This window comes from Microcebus murinus, chromosome 1 (genome assembly GCF_040939455.1).
Source record: "Microcebus murinus isolate Inina chromosome 1, M.murinus_Inina_mat1.0, whole genome shotgun sequence".
NCBI classification, from domain to species: Eukaryota; Metazoa; Chordata; class Mammalia; order Primates; family Cheirogaleidae; genus Microcebus; species Microcebus murinus.
The window spans coordinates 15,019,001-15,038,022 of record NC_134104.1 but is presented as its reverse complement, the minus strand read 5'-3'; the positions used below and the strand labels follow the sequence as shown (position 1 = coordinate 15,038,022).

Below are 19,022 nucleotides of genomic sequence, written 5' to 3'. Positions count from 1 at the left end.
ATTAGTTGGCCAATTAATTTCTTTCTATTTATAGTAGAGACGGGGTCTCGCTCTTGCTCAGGTTGGGTTTCGAACTCCTGACCTAGAGCAATCCGCCCACCTCGGCCTCCCAGAGTGCTAAGATTACAGACGTGAGCCACCGTGCCCAGCATCACTGCTTGTTTTTAAATTGACATTCATAGTCAAGAAACAATCCAAAAACAACCCCTATGTGAGCTCATACTACTCATCTATACTTAAAATAGTTTAAAAAGATATATAACAGTAATACCTCAGTTAGATCATCCAAGACATCTTTTCTTTCCATGTCATTGTCACAGCAACGAAGGGCACTGTACAAAATATCTACCAGGAAACTAACATCCTTCTTTGGGTCTTCATTTAGCCAACCTATTAGTTTCTGGTATAAAAACTGCACTGCAGGATTTTTTTGCGCAAGTTTGGCTATTTTAAGAGATTTGGCTTTGACAATACTCAGTTTTTCATCACCAAGAAGCATTTTAAATACTTTGCATGAAGAAAAGGAGTCAAGTAGAGTAGAAAGAAATCTTAGATGGTGCTCAGACTTTTGTTCATTGATATAATTAATACTCATCTTAGCGAGTTTACAGACTAAGTCTTCCAAAGGTTTTTTCCTTAAAGGAGACAAAAGGTCTGAAGAATTATGATTGAGAGAAAGTTCAGTCATTAATTCCATGCCTTCACTGTTCTCTTCTTCTGAGGATACACATTTTTCATTCTCCTTATTAGTTTCAGGTATCTCATCAGCGAATCTGACCCTAACATTTTTTTTTTTTCTATTTGACTTCAACGAGCTCTTTGGCTTCTGAAGGACCTGTAAAAGGTTTGATACACCTAAAATGGACTCAACATCAGCCTCTGGTTTATTGACTTTCTCGACACAGATCTCTGACAGTTTTTCCCAGAAATTTAGCAGTACATTCTTCAAGTTGTAAGCCATTTTATCATCTTTTTCCACGTCTACTTTGGCTTCCCAGGAACTTAAAGTTTCTGCTAAATGGTTAAATAGCTGCCCATGTTGCAATCCTGGGTCTTTGAGAACCGCATCGATAAAAGGGATCAACTGAAAGAGAAAGTGTAATATTGTAAAATATATATTAGGTTTTTGACTACTGTTTTCTGGCACACAACCCTAAAATCCTTGGAATTTCCAAAGTGATGTCTTTTTGTATGCTAACAGGTTGACTGATGGCTGGTAGCCTGTACGTAGCCTAAAATGGGGCTAGTCACCAGAAAAACTAAGGCAGGACTAAAAGGTTGGGACTTTCAGTATCACCCCAACCTCCAGGAAAAGAAGAGGGGCCAAAGGTTAAGTTGATTAACAATGGCCAATAATTTAATCAATCACATATAGTAATAAAGCCTCCATGAAAACACAAAATACAGGCAGGGTTCAAGGAACTTCCAGATAGCTGAATATGGGGAGGTTCCTGGAGGGTGGAGTGCCAGATAGGGCATGGAAGTTCAACACCCCTTCCCATACCTCACTCTATGCATCTGTATCCTTTGCAATATCCTTTATAATAAACTAGTAAACATTAAATTGTTTCCCTAATTTCTGTAAGCCACTCTGGTAAATTGAATGAACTCAAGTAGAGAGGGTCATGGGATACCTGATGTATAGCCAATCAGAAGCACAAGTAAAAACAACCGGGAGCTTGTGATACAAGTGAGGGGCAGTCTTGTGGGACTGAGCCCTAAACCTGTAGGATCTGACACTAATCTCCAGATAGAGTCAGAATTGAATTAAAGGACACCCAGCTAGTGTCTGCTGCAAAACTCATTGTTTGTTTCATGGGGAGAAATCCCCAAACATTTGGTCACAGAAGTCTTCTGTGTTGATTGTTATGGTGTGAAAGTAGAGGAAAAGCAGTTTGTGTTTTTTCCACTGACAGAGGTAAAAATTATATTAAGTTTAGTCTTCAGGAGAAATAAAATTTAAATAAGATATTAGTAAAACACTATCAAATTGCATATTTAATAATTGTAAAACATAAATTTTCCCCCAGAACTCTAAAAAAAGTTAACCTGAAGATCACTTTCATATTATATAAAATTCTTAATGGTTTTATCACATTTCATCTGAATTATTCCTTTTTATGATATAATAGACTAAGATTCGTGGTCATTACCAAATAATCCAGTTTTCTTTTCATTTTTTAGATTTATTCAAGTTTGTTTCTTTTCTGCCTTAATTATATGCAAATCTAAGATATGAGACTATTAACCAATAAATATGAAAGACACCTAGGGTCCACAGTATTCAGAACTGTTTTTCCTAAACTACAAAGGTAAGAGAAGTTTACTATCTGAAATGTCAACTAGGATCTGGGTCTTTCTAATCTCAATAATTTTTTACTGTAAAGAATCATACTCTATAACCTGTTCTCACCTCTGGTTCTAAAAGCCAGGCCCCACTGTTCACAAAGCATAAATCCATTTGAGTATTTTTTTTAAGTAACAAAATGATTATTACATGATTTAAGCTTAACACAAAAGATTAAAAATAGCATCTTACAAATTGTTTTGCACTACATCTTCTAAAACTGGGTTTTTACATCCAAACACTGACTCAAGCATTATATAATGCTAGCAACTAAGAGTATAGAATTTTTACATGTCTGATCAGAAATGCACGTTATTCAATTTGTAAACTACAAAAATAGAATGTTTATAATGAAGGCAAATTACTGAAAATGGCAACAAGACACACTGAACTTGATTCTTCACAGACACTATGCAAAGACACTGGCAATTTTTACATTATAAATACCTGATCATTGACGAGCATCTGTTCAATCTCTTCTTCACCTAAATTTTGCTGCATTATAAAACGTAAGCATTCAAAAAAAGCAGATATTACTGCTGAGCACTCTGAAAAGCTGGTTTTTGTTCTCTCTGTTGACAGCCTAAAAAAATAATAAATAACTGTGTATTACTCTTCATGAAGAACAAAATAAAAATTCAGAATCACCAAAAAAGACATCAAAAAAGCATCATACCAGAAGAATTTTTTAAAATAAACTAAAAACTAAGAATAACCAACCAAAATACATACAGCCCAATGAGAACATAAACTTGATAAACTATGGAAAAAAGTCAGCCAGACGAGGTGGCTCACGCCTGTAATCCTCGCACTCTGAGAGGCCAAGGCAGGAGGATGGCTCAAGGTCAGGAGTTCGAAACCAGCCTGAGCAAGAACAAGACCCCATCTCTACTAAAAATATAAAAAAATTAATTGGCCAACTAAAAATATATTTAAAAAATTAGCTGGGCATGGTGGCACATGCCTGTAGTCCCAGCTACTCGGGAGGCTGAGGCAGGAAGATCGCTTGAGCCCAGGAGTTTGAGGTTGCTATGAGCTAGGCTGACGTCAGGGCACTCTAGCCTGGACAAGAGAGTGAGACTCTTGTCTCAAAAAAAAAATCATTTTCAAAAATGTACCAGTGGCTACACATGGTGGCTCTTTCCTGTAATGTCAGCACTTTGGGAGGCCAAAGTGGGAGATCAATCAAGCCTGGGAGCTTGAGACCAGCCTGGGTAACATAATGAGATCCCATCTCTATTTTTTTTTTTTTAAAAGTATCAGGAAAAGATAAGAGATATATGTTTTCTATTCATAGACCAATCCACCTGCAAATTTGAAAAAGAAGACTTAAATAAAGATAATGGTATATCTCACTGTGTAATCTCAGGAAAAAAAAAAAGATAATGGTGTACTGAAAAAGAATTTTTAATTAGTAAAAAAACTATGTATCTTTTTTAAATTCAACAAATGCACTGAAATTGATTTTAAGCGTGAATTTAAACACCTATAATATTTAACTTTATGGAATTTTTTTAAACTTCACTGGCTCATTTTCTACATTTGGGCATTTGTATTTATCAACATAAAAAATGTCTCATTTGAATTTCCAATAACAGTCTCACTTTATTTACCTAATTTTCTGCTGTGTATTACCAATGAAGCACCTTGACAGTACAACTGTAATTCTCTGAAAACTTTACAAGTGTTTAATGAACAGCAATACAATCTGAAGAAATTTAAATAAGAAAGAAAATAATGGGTATAAAAATAAGAAAATCTCTTCTGCTTTAAAAATAAAAAATATACATTCCTTACCCTTCAACTAGAGAAGTGAGGAAATTTTTGAAGAAATCCAACTTTGGATTTGTGATGGACTGAGGCAGTTTGCTGATGAATGGCAGAAGATATGGATATATAACAGTAGCTAGACCTCGACCACCTTCACGAATCACAGTTGACAGCTTGGGAAACACGCTTTTTTTTGCATTTACATGAAGCCAACAATCCTAACCAAAGAAAAGATTGCAATAGTAATTAGAGATCATAAACATACTTTTCCTAATTAAGAGAGAAGACATATAGGCTCTCAAATATAAAAAACAAAAAATAAAGTATTTTACCTAAAGAGGCTAAAATCTCTCACAACCATTAAAAACTATAATTCTGAAATTATAAATATGTTACACATAATAATGTCTTCCACATATTTACAGAACAGTATTGATCAGAAATAATTATTTAACTTAAAGGATTTCTATAAAACTGTTTTCCAAAAGGGACTATATTTCATCTTAAATATAAGATCAGATATGCTGACTGCATTGGGCTACATGAGGTTTAGAGAATAATACTGGCTAAACAAAGTCAAATAAAAACTCTATGTCATTTTAGTCAGTTTAAGACTTATGCCAAGTTTGGATTAAGTATTTTATTTCTAAGAAAATATTTTCCCAATAAGATTGAGACATTATTCCCTGATGGGCTCTCTCTCATATGATACCCAAGGGTTCTAAAATACTAGTGGGAAGATAAGTATTCTCCAATGGCTAAATGTGGCTCTCTTACATACCTCAATAGTTGTAAGTGTATAAAGTACAGCTTCCCAGAGAGCTGGGCAGACAATCGGGTCACTGTCGTCAATGCTAAGTAGGACTGATGGGCTCACTCTGGATGCCTCCTCTTTCATCAAATGTGGAATGCGCTGGCACAGGGCAGAAACTAACTCAAAGAAAGCTGAGCGAATCTAAAAGAAGAAATGAAAAGCTGAATTAAATTAAATCCTAGTAAAGCTTGATAATATTTTTTATTTATGGTAATAGCAGATTATTCACACTAATCCTCCCACTAATAAAATTAAAATAGCTATAAAAAATACTTTAAAAAAATTTTTAAGAGTATCAAAGGGCTGAAAAGGCATTAGGCATTACCAAGGCAAAAGTGAAGGCAGAAAAGAATTAATTCAACTTTTTTTTTTGGCTGAAGCAAACACAAATCCGCTAATGGCAGAAGCCTTCATTCAGGGCCTCCATTATAGTCAAACAAAAAATAAAACACCATGAGCCACAACCAGCAGAAACAAAAGATAGCACTAAGATCTGAGACTTCAAATCTTAGAATTATCAGTCACAAACCCCATGAAAAATGCCTATTATATTAAAAGAAACAAAAATTTAAAGATATCAGCAGGAAAATGGATCCTAGAAAAAGCATAGTAAGTCTGAAAAAGAACTAAGCACTATTCCTAAACTAAATATATTAATAAACAAATTAAAACTTAAAGCTCAATTTAAGAACAATGCTATACTCTGAATGTGTCCTCCCAAAATCCGTATGTTGAAAATTAATTACCAATGTGATAGTATTAACAAGTGAGGACTTTGAGAAGTGATCAGGTCTTGAGGGCACCACGCTAATGAATGGGATTAGTGACTTTATAAAAAGGCTTGAAAGAGCAAGTTTGCCCCTTCTGCCACATGAGGACCCAGCAAGAGGTGCATCTTTGAAGCAGAGAAAACAAGCTCTCACCAGGCACTGATCTGCTGGCATCTTAATCTTGGACTTCTCAGCCTACAGACTATGAGAAATAAATTTCTATTATTTAAAAATTATCCAGTGTAAGGTACAGTCATCCCTTAGTATCCATGGTAAATTAGTTCCAGGATGCTCCTCATCCCAACACAGGTTCATTCATAATAGAAATACTTAGCAAACTCAGAATAAAAAGTAAATTCTTGAACCTTATGAAATCTACAGCAAGCATCATACTTAACATTTAACTATTTCCATTAAAGTCAAGAACAAGAAGGCCGGGCGCGGTCCTAGCTCTCTGGGAGGCCGAGGCGGGCGGATTGCTCAAGGTCAGGAGTTCGAAACCAGCCTGAGCAAGAGCGAGACCCCGTCTCTACTATAAACAGAAAGAAATTAATTGGCCAACTAATATATATATAGAAAAAATTAGCCGGGCATGGTGGTGCATGCCTGTAGTCCTAGCTACTCGGGAGGCTGAGGCAGCAGAATCGCTTGAGCCCAGGAGTTTGAGGTTGCTGTGAGCTAGGCTGACGCCACGGCACTCACTCTAGCCTGGGTAACAAAGTGAGACTCTGTCTCAAAAAAAAAAAAAAGAACAAGAAAAAGATGTCTGCTATCACCACCTAGAAGATCTTGTCTTAGTCCATTTTCTGTTGCTTATAACAGAATACCTGAAACTGAACGTAATTCATAAAGAATAGGAATGTATTTCTTAACTTCCCAGAGTCTGGGAAGTCCAAGGTTGAAGTGGTACAGCTGATGAGAGCCATCCTGAGGCAGCACAGAGCATCACATGACCAGGGGGCTGAGCATACTAGCTCAGGTCTCTCCTCCTCTTATAAAGCCATCATTCCCATTCTAATCCATTAACCCATGAATGAATGAATCCATTCATGAGGGCAGAGCCCTCCTGATCCAATTACCTCTTAAAGGCCTCACCTTTCAATACTGCCACATTGGGGATTAAGTTTTAACATAAGTTTTGAAGGAGACAAATATTCAAACTGTAGCAGATCTAATCAATACAAAAAAACAATGAAAAAAATTGGAAAGGCACCCAAATAACTATCTATAATCGCAGCAATATAACTAGCTAGAAAAAAAGCTAAAGTCAAACTACTAGAACTAATAGGAGTTTGGAAGAGTTGCTGGATACAAAATTAACATACAAAGGCATAGCATGGCTATATATCAACAGAAACAGAATAGAAAATGTAATAAAAAAAGAAATAGCAACGAAAAACATAAAGACACATTCACTGTGGAGAATGTTACAAACCATTATTCTAGGATGCAAAAGAACTATTAACCAAAAGAATTTTGAAAAAGAACATGGAAGTTTTCAACACACTATAAAAGAGTAATAATCTGGGAGGCCGAGGCGGGCGGATTGCTCAAGGTCAGGAGTTCAAAAAACCAGCCTGAGCGAGACCCCATCTCTACCATAAAAATAGAAAGAAGCCGGGTGCGGTGGCTCACGCCTGTAATCCTAGCTCTCTGGGAGGCTGAGGTGGGAGGATTGCTCGAGGTCAGGAGTTCGAAACCAGCCTGAGCAAGAGCGAGACCCCATCTCTACTATAAATAGAAAGAAATTAATTGGCCAAATAATATATATATATAAAAAAAAAAAAATTAGCCGGGCATGGTGGCGCATGCCTGTAAGTCCCAGCTACTTGAGAGGCTGAGGCAGAAGGATTGCTTGAGCCAGGAGATTGAGGTTGCTGTGAGCTAGGCTGACGCCATGGCACTCACTCTAGCCTAGGCAACAAAGCGAGACTCTGTCTCAAAAAAAAAAAAAAAAATAGAAAGAAATTAATTGGCCAACTAATATATATATATATATATAAAAATCAGCCGGGCATGGTGGCTTGTGCCTGTAGTCCCAGCTACTCGGGAGGCTGAGGCAGGAGGATTGCTTGAGCCCAGGAGTTTGAGGTTGCTGTGAGCTAGGCTGACGCCACGGCACTCACTCTAGCCTAGGCAAGAAAGCCAGACTCTGTCTCAAAAAAAAAAAAAAGAGTAATAATCAAGAGAATATGGTATTGATATAAGGACATATAGATTAATGGAACAAAACAGAGAGTACAAAATCAAAATTCTACATATATAATAAGTGAATTCTGACAAAGGTGCCCAACCGAGGACAGGATAGTCTTTCAACACCTAGACACCTATATGACAAAAAACAAAAATTAATTTTGACTCTCACTTTCACTCTATACAGAAAAATGAACTCTACATGAACCACATAGACCTAAACTATAAAACTTCTAAAATAAAATACAGAAAATCTTCATGAAATCTTGGCAAAGATTTCTTAGATATCAAAAGCACAAACATAAAAGAAAAAAATGATAAATTAGTTTTCATCAAAATTAAAACATCCACTCTTCAAAAACCATTAACAAAATGAAAAGGCAGGGCACAGACTAGAAGAAATCATTCATGATACTTTCACAAAATACTTCTATTCAGGAAAAATACAGCACACTTATAACTCAAAAATAAAAACCAAAATATAATTTAAAAATAGACAAAAAAAAATATGAAAGCCTGATAAACCAATCATCCTGAAAGAACAGCTACAGATTCCATGGACAAAGCATAGAAAAACTACTACCTGAGGGCACTGGAAACTAAAATACAGAAACAATTCAGAGGAGAATTCAACCAGAAGAAAGTGATTCACATAGACTGAGTTCCCAATTTTTGCAGCCTTGCCTGAAGATGGCTGCAGTTACCACCACAAAGGCATAGAATAAAGCCAGCTACAATTCAACTCCAATGGAAAGATTGACATCTTTCTAGTCAGAGAAACTACAAGAATCAGGAAAAGAAGCCCAGGATAACCAGGGGTACAAGAGAGTGAGGAAAAACTCTAAAAAGGAGAGAGACAGAGAAGGGAATCCCCATATTCTGTGTTTAAATAGCCTAAATCTACAGCTGATCTCTGACCAACCATGTACAGGATAAACTTAAAGCTAACACTTATAAAAACTAAACTGAAAGCTAAGCCATTGTCCACCCCAACTATGAGAGTTTGGTATGAGTCTAACCAAGTTAACTGCCTATGAACACAAAAACATCAACATCCTTTGGATCAATATAAAAGAATTCAGTCTCCAAAATATAACATTCACAATGTTCGGTATACACTGAAATTACTCAACCAACAGCCAGGAAACTGTAATCTCATCTAAAGGAATAAGACAGTTAACTGATGCCAATCTCAAAATAACCCAGATATTATCAGATATGGACTTTAAAACAGCTACTAAAACTACGTACTCAGTGAAGTAAAGGAAAACATTAATAGGTTAAGGATAAATGGGAAAAAAATAGGCAATCTCACCTAAAAAACAAAAATATAAAAACTAAGTAGAAGTTCTAGAAATAAAAAATACATAAAATAAAAAATGAGCAAAAGATCTGAACAGACAACTCAAAAAAGAAGATAAAAAAGAAGATATGCAGGTAGCCAACAAACACATTAAAAGATGTTCTGCATCATTAGTCATTAGGGAAATGTCAAATTAAAACCACAATAAGAAACCTCTACTCCAGAAGTCAGTAAATATTTTCTATAAAGAGCCAAAGAGTAAATACGCTAGGCTTTGCAGGCCATATGGTCTCTGTTTCAACTACACAGCTCTGCTTTGCAGCAGGAAAGTAGCTATAGACAATACATAAAGCTATTTACAAAAACAGATGTGCTAGATTTGACCCACAAGTATATTATAGTTTGCAACCCCTGGTCCCATACCCAGAAAATGACTTAAATTAAAGTCACTGACAATACCAAACATGAGAATATGGAGCAAATAAAAATCTCACACATTGCTGGTGAAATAGCACTACCACTTCAGAAAACAGTTTGGTAGCTTCCTATATAGTTAAAAATATGTTTATCATAATGACACTTCAACTCCTCTCCTTACCCAAGAAAAATAAAAACGTATGTCCGTACAAATAACTAAGTAATAAAAAGGAATGGACTACTAATAAATAACATGAATGACACTTAAAAACATGCTGAGCAAAGAAGCTAGATACAGAGTAACGTACAGACACATTGATATGAAACCATAGAGAAGACAAATCTAATCTGCAGTGACAGTAAGCAGATCAATGATTGCCTAGGGTAAAGGAAGAGGATGAGTTGGAAGGACACAATAAACCCATTTGGGGTGAAAAAAATATTCTATTTCCTGATTGTAGTGGTTACATGTATGCATACATGTAGATGGATGTACATATCTGTCAAAACATAATACACTATATACCTAATCTGGTCGCATTTTATAGGATTGTGTGTAAATAATATCTCAATAAAGTTGATTTTTAAAAATAATTGTAGGTTATTATGATTGCATTGAAATTCAGGGCCATCCTGTCACAAGAAAACAAGCACAGGGGACAATATGGCTGGTGCCCACAGAGGGGGTATTTAGACCATCTGGCCAAAGGGAAATCCTCCACCCTAGATCAGCTAGCCACACCACCAGCTGACAAAAACTGGGCTGGGGCCTGGAATAAATTCGCAAGGCAGTCAGGCCACAAAGGCTGCAGTATATGGGATTCCTACAGCTGTGCTGGCTTAGAACCAGTGGACTTGGGTGTATGTGACCCAGTGAGACACCAGGTGCAGCAGCCAAGCCATTGCCTGGGTCACCCCTCTCTGAACTCCAGGCAGTGCAATGCAGAAAGTTTTTTTTTTTTCCACTTGGAGAAAGGAAAGAGAACAGTTCAGAGGACTTTGTTTTGCAACCTGGGCACCAGCTCAGCCACAGTAAAATAAAGTACCAAGCAGACTCCTAGAAGCTCCTGACTCTGGGACTTAGTTCCCAGATGACATTTCTAGACCACATTGGGCCGGAAGGAAACACATTACCCTGAAGGAAAGGACCCAGTCCTGGCAAGATTCACTACCTGCTAATTAAAGAGCTCCTGGGCTTTGAATGAACATCAGAGATAGTCATCAGGCAACAGTCACTGAGCTTTGGGTGAGATGGGGCCAGCGTCAGGTGTGATCTGTCACTGATGGTCATAAGGGAGTGCCCACACCATATTCCTCCAATTCCAGCAGCCCAGCACAGAGTGAGGGAAGAGATCTTATCAAAGCTCACCAAGGCAGTAGCAATAGGAGTCTGGAAGAGTCACAGAATTACTGGGCTTGGGGCATTCCCAGTGCTAGAGCTGCAGTGACCAAAAACAGATCACAATACTCAATTCCCTTTGAGTATCTGAAAAGCCTTCTCAAGGACAGTTCAAATAAGCCCAGATAGCAAAGATTAGAATGAATACCTGATTCTTTGATGCCCAGATGTGCACAAGCCTCAAGACTTCCAAGAAAACAAGAGCTCATCAAACAAACTAAATAAGGTACCAGTGGCCAATCCTAGAGTGACAGAGAAATGTGACCTTTCAGAGAAAGAATTCAAAACAGCTGTTCTGAAGAAGCTCAATGAACTTCAGGACAATATAGAGAAGGAATTCAGAAGCCTATCAGAGAAATTTAACAAAGAGATTGAAATAATAAAATAAAAAAATCAAGCAGAAATTCTGGAGCTGAAGAATTCAACTGACAAACTAAAAATGCATCAGATTCTCTCAAAAGCAGAATTGATGGAGCAGAAGAAAGAATTTGTGAACTTGAAGACAGGCTATTTGAAAATACACAGACAGAAGAGGAAAAAGAAAAAAGAATAAAAAAGAATGAAGCACATCTACAAGATCTAGCAAAGGAGACATTACAACTGATAGTGAAGACATCCAAAGGATTGAAACTATCATGAACAACTATATGCCAATAAATTGGAAAACCTAGAAGAAATGAATAAATTCCTAGATACATACAACTTATCAAAATTGAACCAGGAAGAAATTCAAAATAAATTAATCCAAATGAATAAACCAACAACAAATAATGAGATAGAAGCAGTGATATAAAGTCTCCCATCAAGGAAAAACCCAGGACCCAATGGCTTCACTGCTGAATTCTACCAAGCATTCAAAGAATTAATATCAATTCTACTTAAACTATTCCACAAAATCGAGGAGGAGGGAATACTCCCGAACTCATTCAATGAAGTCTATATCACCCTGATACCAAAACCAAAGACACAATAAAAAAGGAAAATCATAGACCAATATCTCTGATGAACACAGATGCAAAATCTTCAACAAAATACCAGCAAACCAAATTCAACAACACATTAAAAAGGTCATTCACCATTATCAAGTGGGATTCATCCCAGGGAGGCAAGGATGATTCAACATATGCAAATAAATAAATGTGATGCATCACACTAACAGAATGAAGGACAAAAATTATATGATCACTTCAATAGATGCAGAAAAAGTATTCAATAACATTCAACATCATTTTATGATAAAAACTCTCAACAAACTGAGTTAGAATGAACATACCTCAAATAATACAAGCCATTACAACCAAACTACAACTAATATCATGCTTTAAAAAAAGTGAAAGCTGGGCCAGGCGCGGTGGCTCACGCCTGTAATCCTAGCACTCTGGGAGGCCGAGGCGGGCGGATTGCTCGAGGTCAGGAGTTCAAAACCAGCCTGAGTAAGAGCGAGACCCCGTCTCTACCATAAATAGAAAGAAATTAATTGGCCAACTAATATATATATATATAGAAAAAAAAAATTAGCCGGGCATGGTGGCGCATGCCTGTAGTCCCAGCTAGTCGGGAGGCTGAGGCAGCAGGATTGCTTGAGCCCAGGAGTTTGAGGTTGCTGTGAGCTAGGCTGACGCCATGGCACTCACTGTAGCCTGGGCAACAAAGCTAGACTCTGTCTCAAAAAAAAAAAAAAAAAAAAGTGAAAGCTTTCCTCTAAGATCTGAAACAAGACAAGGATGCCCACTTTCACCACTGTTATTCAACATAGTACTAGAAGTTCTACCTAGAGCAATCAGACAAGAGAAAGAAATCAAGAGCATCCAAATTGGAAAGGAAGAAGTCAAATTATCCTTGCTGGCGGACAATATGATCTTATATCTAGAGAAGCCTAAAGACTCCATGGAAAAGCTATTAGAACTGATAAACAAATTCAGTAAAGTTGTGGAATACAAAATCAATATACAAAAATCAGGAGCATTTATACCAACAAAGTGAAGAGACAACCCACAGAATGGGAGAAAATATTTGCAAATTACCCACCTGACAAGGGATTAATAACTGAAATATAGGAAAAAAATCAAATAATACAATTTAAAAATGGACAAACTATCTAAATAGACATTTCTCAAAAGAAGACATACAAATGCCCAACAGGTATATCAATAAATGCTCAAAATCACTGGTCATGAGAGAAATGCAAATCAAAACTGCAATTATCATCTCATCCCAGCTAAAATGGCTTTTATTAAAAAAACAGGCGGTGGCTCACAAGGCGGGAGGATTGCTCCAGGTCAGGAGTTCGAAACCCAGCCTGAGCAAGAGTGAGACCCCATCTCTACTATAAATAGGAAGAAATTAATTGGCCAACTAATATATACAGAAAAAATTATAAGCTTAGACATGAAATCTTAAAAAAAAAAAAGAAAGAAAAAATTAGCCGGGCATGGTGGCGCATGCCTGTAGTCCCAGCTACTCAGGAGGCTGAGGCAGTAGAATCACTTGAGTCCAGGAGTTTGAGGTTGCTGTGAGCTAGACTGACGCCACGGCACTCATTCTAGCCTGGGCAACAAAGCGAGACTCTATCTCAAAAACAAAAACAAAAACGGGCAATAACGAACGCTGGCAGGGATGTGGAGAAAGAGGAACCCTCGTGCACTGTTGGTAGGAATGTAAATTAGTGCAACCAACATGGAGAACAGTATGGAGGTTTCTCAAAAAACTAAAAATAGGCGGGGCGAGGTGGCTTACGCCTGTAATCCTAGCACTCTGGGAGGCCGAGGCGGGTGGATTGTTTGAGATCAGGAGTTCGAGACCAGCCTGAGCAAGAGTGAAACCTCATCTCTACTAAAAATAGAAAGAAATTACTTGGACAGCTAAAAATATATAGAAAAAAATTGGCCGGGCATGGTGGCGCATGCCTGTAGTCCCAGCTACTCGGGAGGCTGAGGCAGAAGGATTGCTTGAGCCCAGGAGTTTCAGATTGATGTGAACTACGCTGATGCCATGGCACTCTAGCCCAGGCAACAAAGTGAGACTCTGTTTCAAAAAAAAAAGAAAAGAAAAGAAAAACCTAAAAATAGAACTACCATATAACCCAGCAATCCCACTGCTAGGTGTATATCCAAAAGAAAGGAATTCAGTATATTGAAAAGATACCTGCACTCACAAGTTTACTGCAGCACTATTCACAATAGCCAAGATTTGGAATCAACTTAAGTGTCAAATGGATGAATGGATAAAGAAATTATGGTATACATACACAATGGAATATTATATAGCCAAAAAAGTAATAATATCCTGCCATTTGCAACATAGATGGATCTAGAAAACATTAAGTGAAATAAGACAAACACAGAAAGACAAATTTCACAGGTTCTCACTCATATGAGGGAGCTAAATACTAAAAACAATTGACCTCATGGAGATAGAGAGTAGAATGATGGTTACTAAAGGCTAATAAGGGTAACAGGGAGGTAGGGAGATAAAGTGGGAATGGATAATAGGTACAAAAATATAGTTAGTTAGAATGAACAATATTTGATAGCACAACAAAGTGAATATAATCAACAATAAGTTAGGATATGCTATAAAATAACTAAAAGAGTATAAATGGAATGTTTCTAACACAAAGAAATAATAAATGTTTGTGGTGATGGATACCCTAATTACCTTGATTAGATTAATTCCATTATATTGCTGTATCAAAGTATCACATGGGGCTGGGCGCGGTGGCTCACGCCTATAATCCTAGCACTCTGGGAGGCCGAGGCAGGCGGATTGCTCAAGGTTAGGAGTTCGAAACCAGCCTGAGCAAGAGCGAGACCCTGTCTCTACTATAAATAGAAAGAAATTAATTGGCCAACTAATATATATATATATATAAAAAAAACTAGCTGGGCATGGTGGTGCATGCCTGTAGTCCCAGCTACTCGGGAGGCTGAGGCAGTAGGATCACTTGAACCCAGGAGTTTGAGGTTGCTGTGAGCTAGGCTGATGCCATGGCACTCATTCTAGCCTGGGCAAAGTGAGACACTGTCTCAAAAAAAAAAAAAAAAAAATCACATGTACCCTATAAAAGACATACAACTATTATGTACCAATAATAATTTAAAATAAATTTTAAGGCTGGGTGCAGTGGTTCACGCCTGTAATCCTAGCTCTATGGGAGGCCGAGGCGAGCGGATCCTTTGAGCTCAGGAGTTCGAAATCAGCCTGAGCAAGAGCGAGACCCCGTCTCTACTATAAATAGAAAGAAATTAATTGGCCAACTAATATATAGAGAGAAAAAATTAGCCGGGCATGGTGGCGCATGCCTGTAGTCCCAGCTACTTGGGAGGCTGAGGCAGCAGGATCACTTGAGCCCAGGAGTTTGAGGTTGCTGTGAGCCAGGCTGACACCATGGCACTCACTCTAGCCTGGGCAACAAAGTGAGACTCTGTCTCAAAATAAATAAATAAATAAATAAAATAAAATAAATTTTAAATTAAAAATAAATCAACTATGAAAAAGGCAAAAAGAATTATTGTAGGATATTTTTAGATACCAAATAAACTGAGAGATAGAGATTCTTGAGTAGGAAGACTAAATAACATAAAGACAGCAAATCTCCCCAAAGATCATTTCCCAAATTCAGTACAACCCCAATTAAAATTCCAGTCAGATTTTGAGAAATTCTATAAACCTACTGAAATTTATATGAAAGAATAAAGCGGCAGGACCACAGATCAACAGGGTAATATTAAGAAAACTGGATCACTACATATAAAGAAAAATATAACTAGATCTCTACTTAAGACCACATAAGGCCAGGCACGGTGGCTCACGCCTGTAATCCTAGCACTCTGGGAGGCCAAGGCGGGAGGATTGCTCGAGGTCAGGAGTTCCAAACCAGCCTGAGCAAGAGTGAGACCCCTATCACTACTATAAATAGAAAGAAATTAACTGGCCAACTAATATATAGAAAAAATTAGCCGGGCATGGTGGTGCATGCCTGTAGTCCCAGCAACTCGGGAGGCTGAGGCAGCAGGATTGCTGGAGCCCAGGAGTTTGAGGTTGCTGTGAACTAAGCTGATGCCACGGCACTCACTCTAGCCTGGGCAACAAAGCGAGACTCTGTCTCAAAAAAAAAAAAAAAGACCACATAAAAAGGCAGATGATTGATGCATTCCAGACTTTATATACAAGGTAAAAACTATGTAGAAATATAACTATGAAAATTAAAAAATATAAGCCTATCTTTATGACTTCAAAGTGGGAAAGGCCTTCCTAAGGCAAAATAAAAAAAATCAATGACTTTGATTACATCAAAATTAAGATTTCTTTTTTAACAGAGGATGCATGGAAGAGAGGACAGAAACGGGAGCTTTTTTGCAATGCCTAAAAACGACAAAAGGACTGATATTTAGAATATACTAGCAACTATTGCATAAAGAAAAAGAGAATAACTCCAATAGAAAAAAAGAGGAAAGATGAACAAGAAGAAACACAAAAACTAAAAGCTTATGAAGAGATGCTAAAAATCACAAGGAGAGTATTTCAAATTAAAAAGAGATATCACATGAATTCCTATTAGACTGATGAAAAATTAAGCAGCTAGTGATGGCTAAAATATAGAGGTATACAGTATAAGATTTATCATGCATATAAGATTCATCATGCACTGATGGTTGAGTCTAGAGTAATGCAGCCATGCAAGTAAGCAACCTGGCAGTACTTCAGGAAATTAGGTATGCACAAACTTTATGACTCAGCAATTCAGAGAATTTCTTAACGATCCAAGGACACACGAATGATGATGTTCATTGCTACACTATCTGTAAGGGTTGGGGGGTTGAAGGAAATCAGAATGCCTATCACTGGAGGAATGGACAGAAGTGAGCTTCTGAATACTACATAGCAGTTAGAAGCTATGGATCAGATTTACACATAGGAACATGATGGATCTTTTTTAAAAAACTAAAAAAGTAATAGTGGAATAAAATATAACACAATACCATTTATGTGAATTAAAAACTCATGCACAGGCCAGGCATGGTGGCTCGCACCTGTAATCCTAACCCTCTGGGAGGCCGAGGTGGGCGTATTGCTCGAGGTCAGGAGTTCGAAACCAGCCTGAGCAAGAGTGAGACGCCGTCTCTACTATAAATAGAAAGAAATTAATTGGCTAACTAATATATACAGAAAAAATTAGTCGGGCATGGTGGTGCGTGCCTGTAGTCCCAGCTACTCGGGAGGCTGAGGCAGGAGGATCACTTGAGCCCAGGAGTCTGAGGTTGCTGTGAGCTAGGCTGACACCATGACACTCACTCTAGCCTGGGCAACAAAGTGAGACTGTCTCAAAAAAAAAAAAAAAAAAAAAACCTCATGCACACACAAAAGCACATTCTTCAAAAACAAGGTCAATCCTCATTACTCACAAATTCCATTTATGCGAATTCACCTACTTGCTAAAATATATTTGTAACCTCCAAATCAAAACTTTTGCAGCAATTCATGGATGTGCACAGAAGAGTGAAAAATTTAAGTCATTGATATGCACATTCCCAGCTGAGGTTGTACAAAGCACAACTCTGCCTTCTGATTTCAGTGCTCATACTGTTAACAAGTGTCATTTTCACAGTATTTTTTCAAATATTTGTGCTTTTGGTTAGTGATTTTGACTTTTAAATGGCCTCCCAGCAGTAGCACTGAAGTGCTGTCTACTGTGTCTTAGCACGAGGCGGCTTTGATGTGCCTTACAGAGAAAATATGTGTGTTGGATAAGCTTCATCCAGGCATGAGTTTTGGTGCTGTTGGCCATGAGTTCAATGTGAATGAATCAATGATAAATATTAAATGTGTCTTTAAACAGAAACACACATAAAACCAGACTACGTATTAATTGATTGATAAATATGTTATGAGCAGAGGCTCACAGGAACCTAACCCTGTTATATAGTATTTCCCTGAGGAGCAATGCCTCAGTATTCATTAAGTCAGTTTTCCTAACGACTTTGTAGAACACAACTGCTAATAATAACTGCTATGAGAATCGACAGTACAAACAAAAAACATACATAAAACACATCCAATGGAGGTAGCGAATGGAGACACAGATGGGGGCAAAAGAGAAAATAAAAATACATTACATAAGAAGAGCCTTACACATACTAATTTTAAGGTGCTATTAACAAAGGAGTATAGCAATTCAACTCTGAACCTGAGGCCCAAACTAAATAGAAAAATGAAAACAGGCTGGGCTCAGTGGCTCACACCTGTAATCCTAGCACTCTGGGAGGCTGAGGTGGAAGGACTGCTCAAGGTCAGGAGTTGGAAACCAGCCTGAGCAAGAGCGAGACCTTGTCTCTACTATAAATAGAAAGAAATTAATTGGCCAACTAAAACCATATATATAAAAAAATCAGCCGGGCATGGTGGCACATGCCTGTAGTCCCAGCTACTCGGGAGGCTGAGGCAGGAGGATCGCTTGAACCCAGGAGTTTTAGGTTGCTGTGAGCTAGGCTGATGCCACGGCACTCTAGTCCAGGCAACAAAGTGAGACTCTGTCTCAAAAAAAGAAGTGAAAAAAGAATAACATTCTAGTAAGACATAATTTGGTAAATGGATGACTCACCACAAAGATGTGCTTGCAGAGTTTTAAATGTAAACAATAAACATAAAACATAAAAATACACTGATAAGGCCGGGCGCTGTGGCTCATGCCTGTAATCCTAGCTCTTGGGAGGCCGAGGCGGGCGGATTGCTCAAGGTCAGGAGTTCAAAACCAGCCTGAGCAAGAGCGAGATCCTGTCTCTACTATAAATAGAAAGAAATCAATTGGCCAACTGATATATATATATAAAAAATTAGCCGGGCATGGTGGCACATGCCTGTAGTCCCAGCTACTTGGGAGGCTGAGGCAGAAGGATCACTCGAGCCCAGGAGTTTGAGGTTGCTGTGAGCTAGGCTGACGCCACAGCACTCACTCTAGCCTGGACAACAAAGCGAGACTCTGTCTCAAAAAAAAAAAAAAAAAAAAAAAA

At 37.8% G+C, this 19,022-nt stretch overlaps 1 protein-coding gene across 1 annotated transcript in view; it reads right to left on the bottom strand.

The window, feature by feature from the left end:
- Window positions 1-19,022, bottom strand: part of LTN1 (listerin E3 ubiquitin protein ligase 1) — a 71,853-nt gene that overhangs the window by 40,110 nt on the left and 12,721 nt on the right. The window contains exons 7-10 of the mRNA XM_012764464.3: window positions 4,899-5,072; window positions 4,145-4,335; window positions 2,795-2,930; window positions 272-1,084 (exon numbers count right to left, since the gene is read on the bottom strand). Of these exons, the coding sequence (XP_012619918.2) occupies window positions 272-1,084; window positions 2,795-2,930; window positions 4,145-4,335; window positions 4,899-5,072 (1,314 nt within the window). The remainder of the gene's footprint in view (window positions 1-271; window positions 1,085-2,794; window positions 2,931-4,144; window positions 4,336-4,898; window positions 5,073-19,022) is intronic.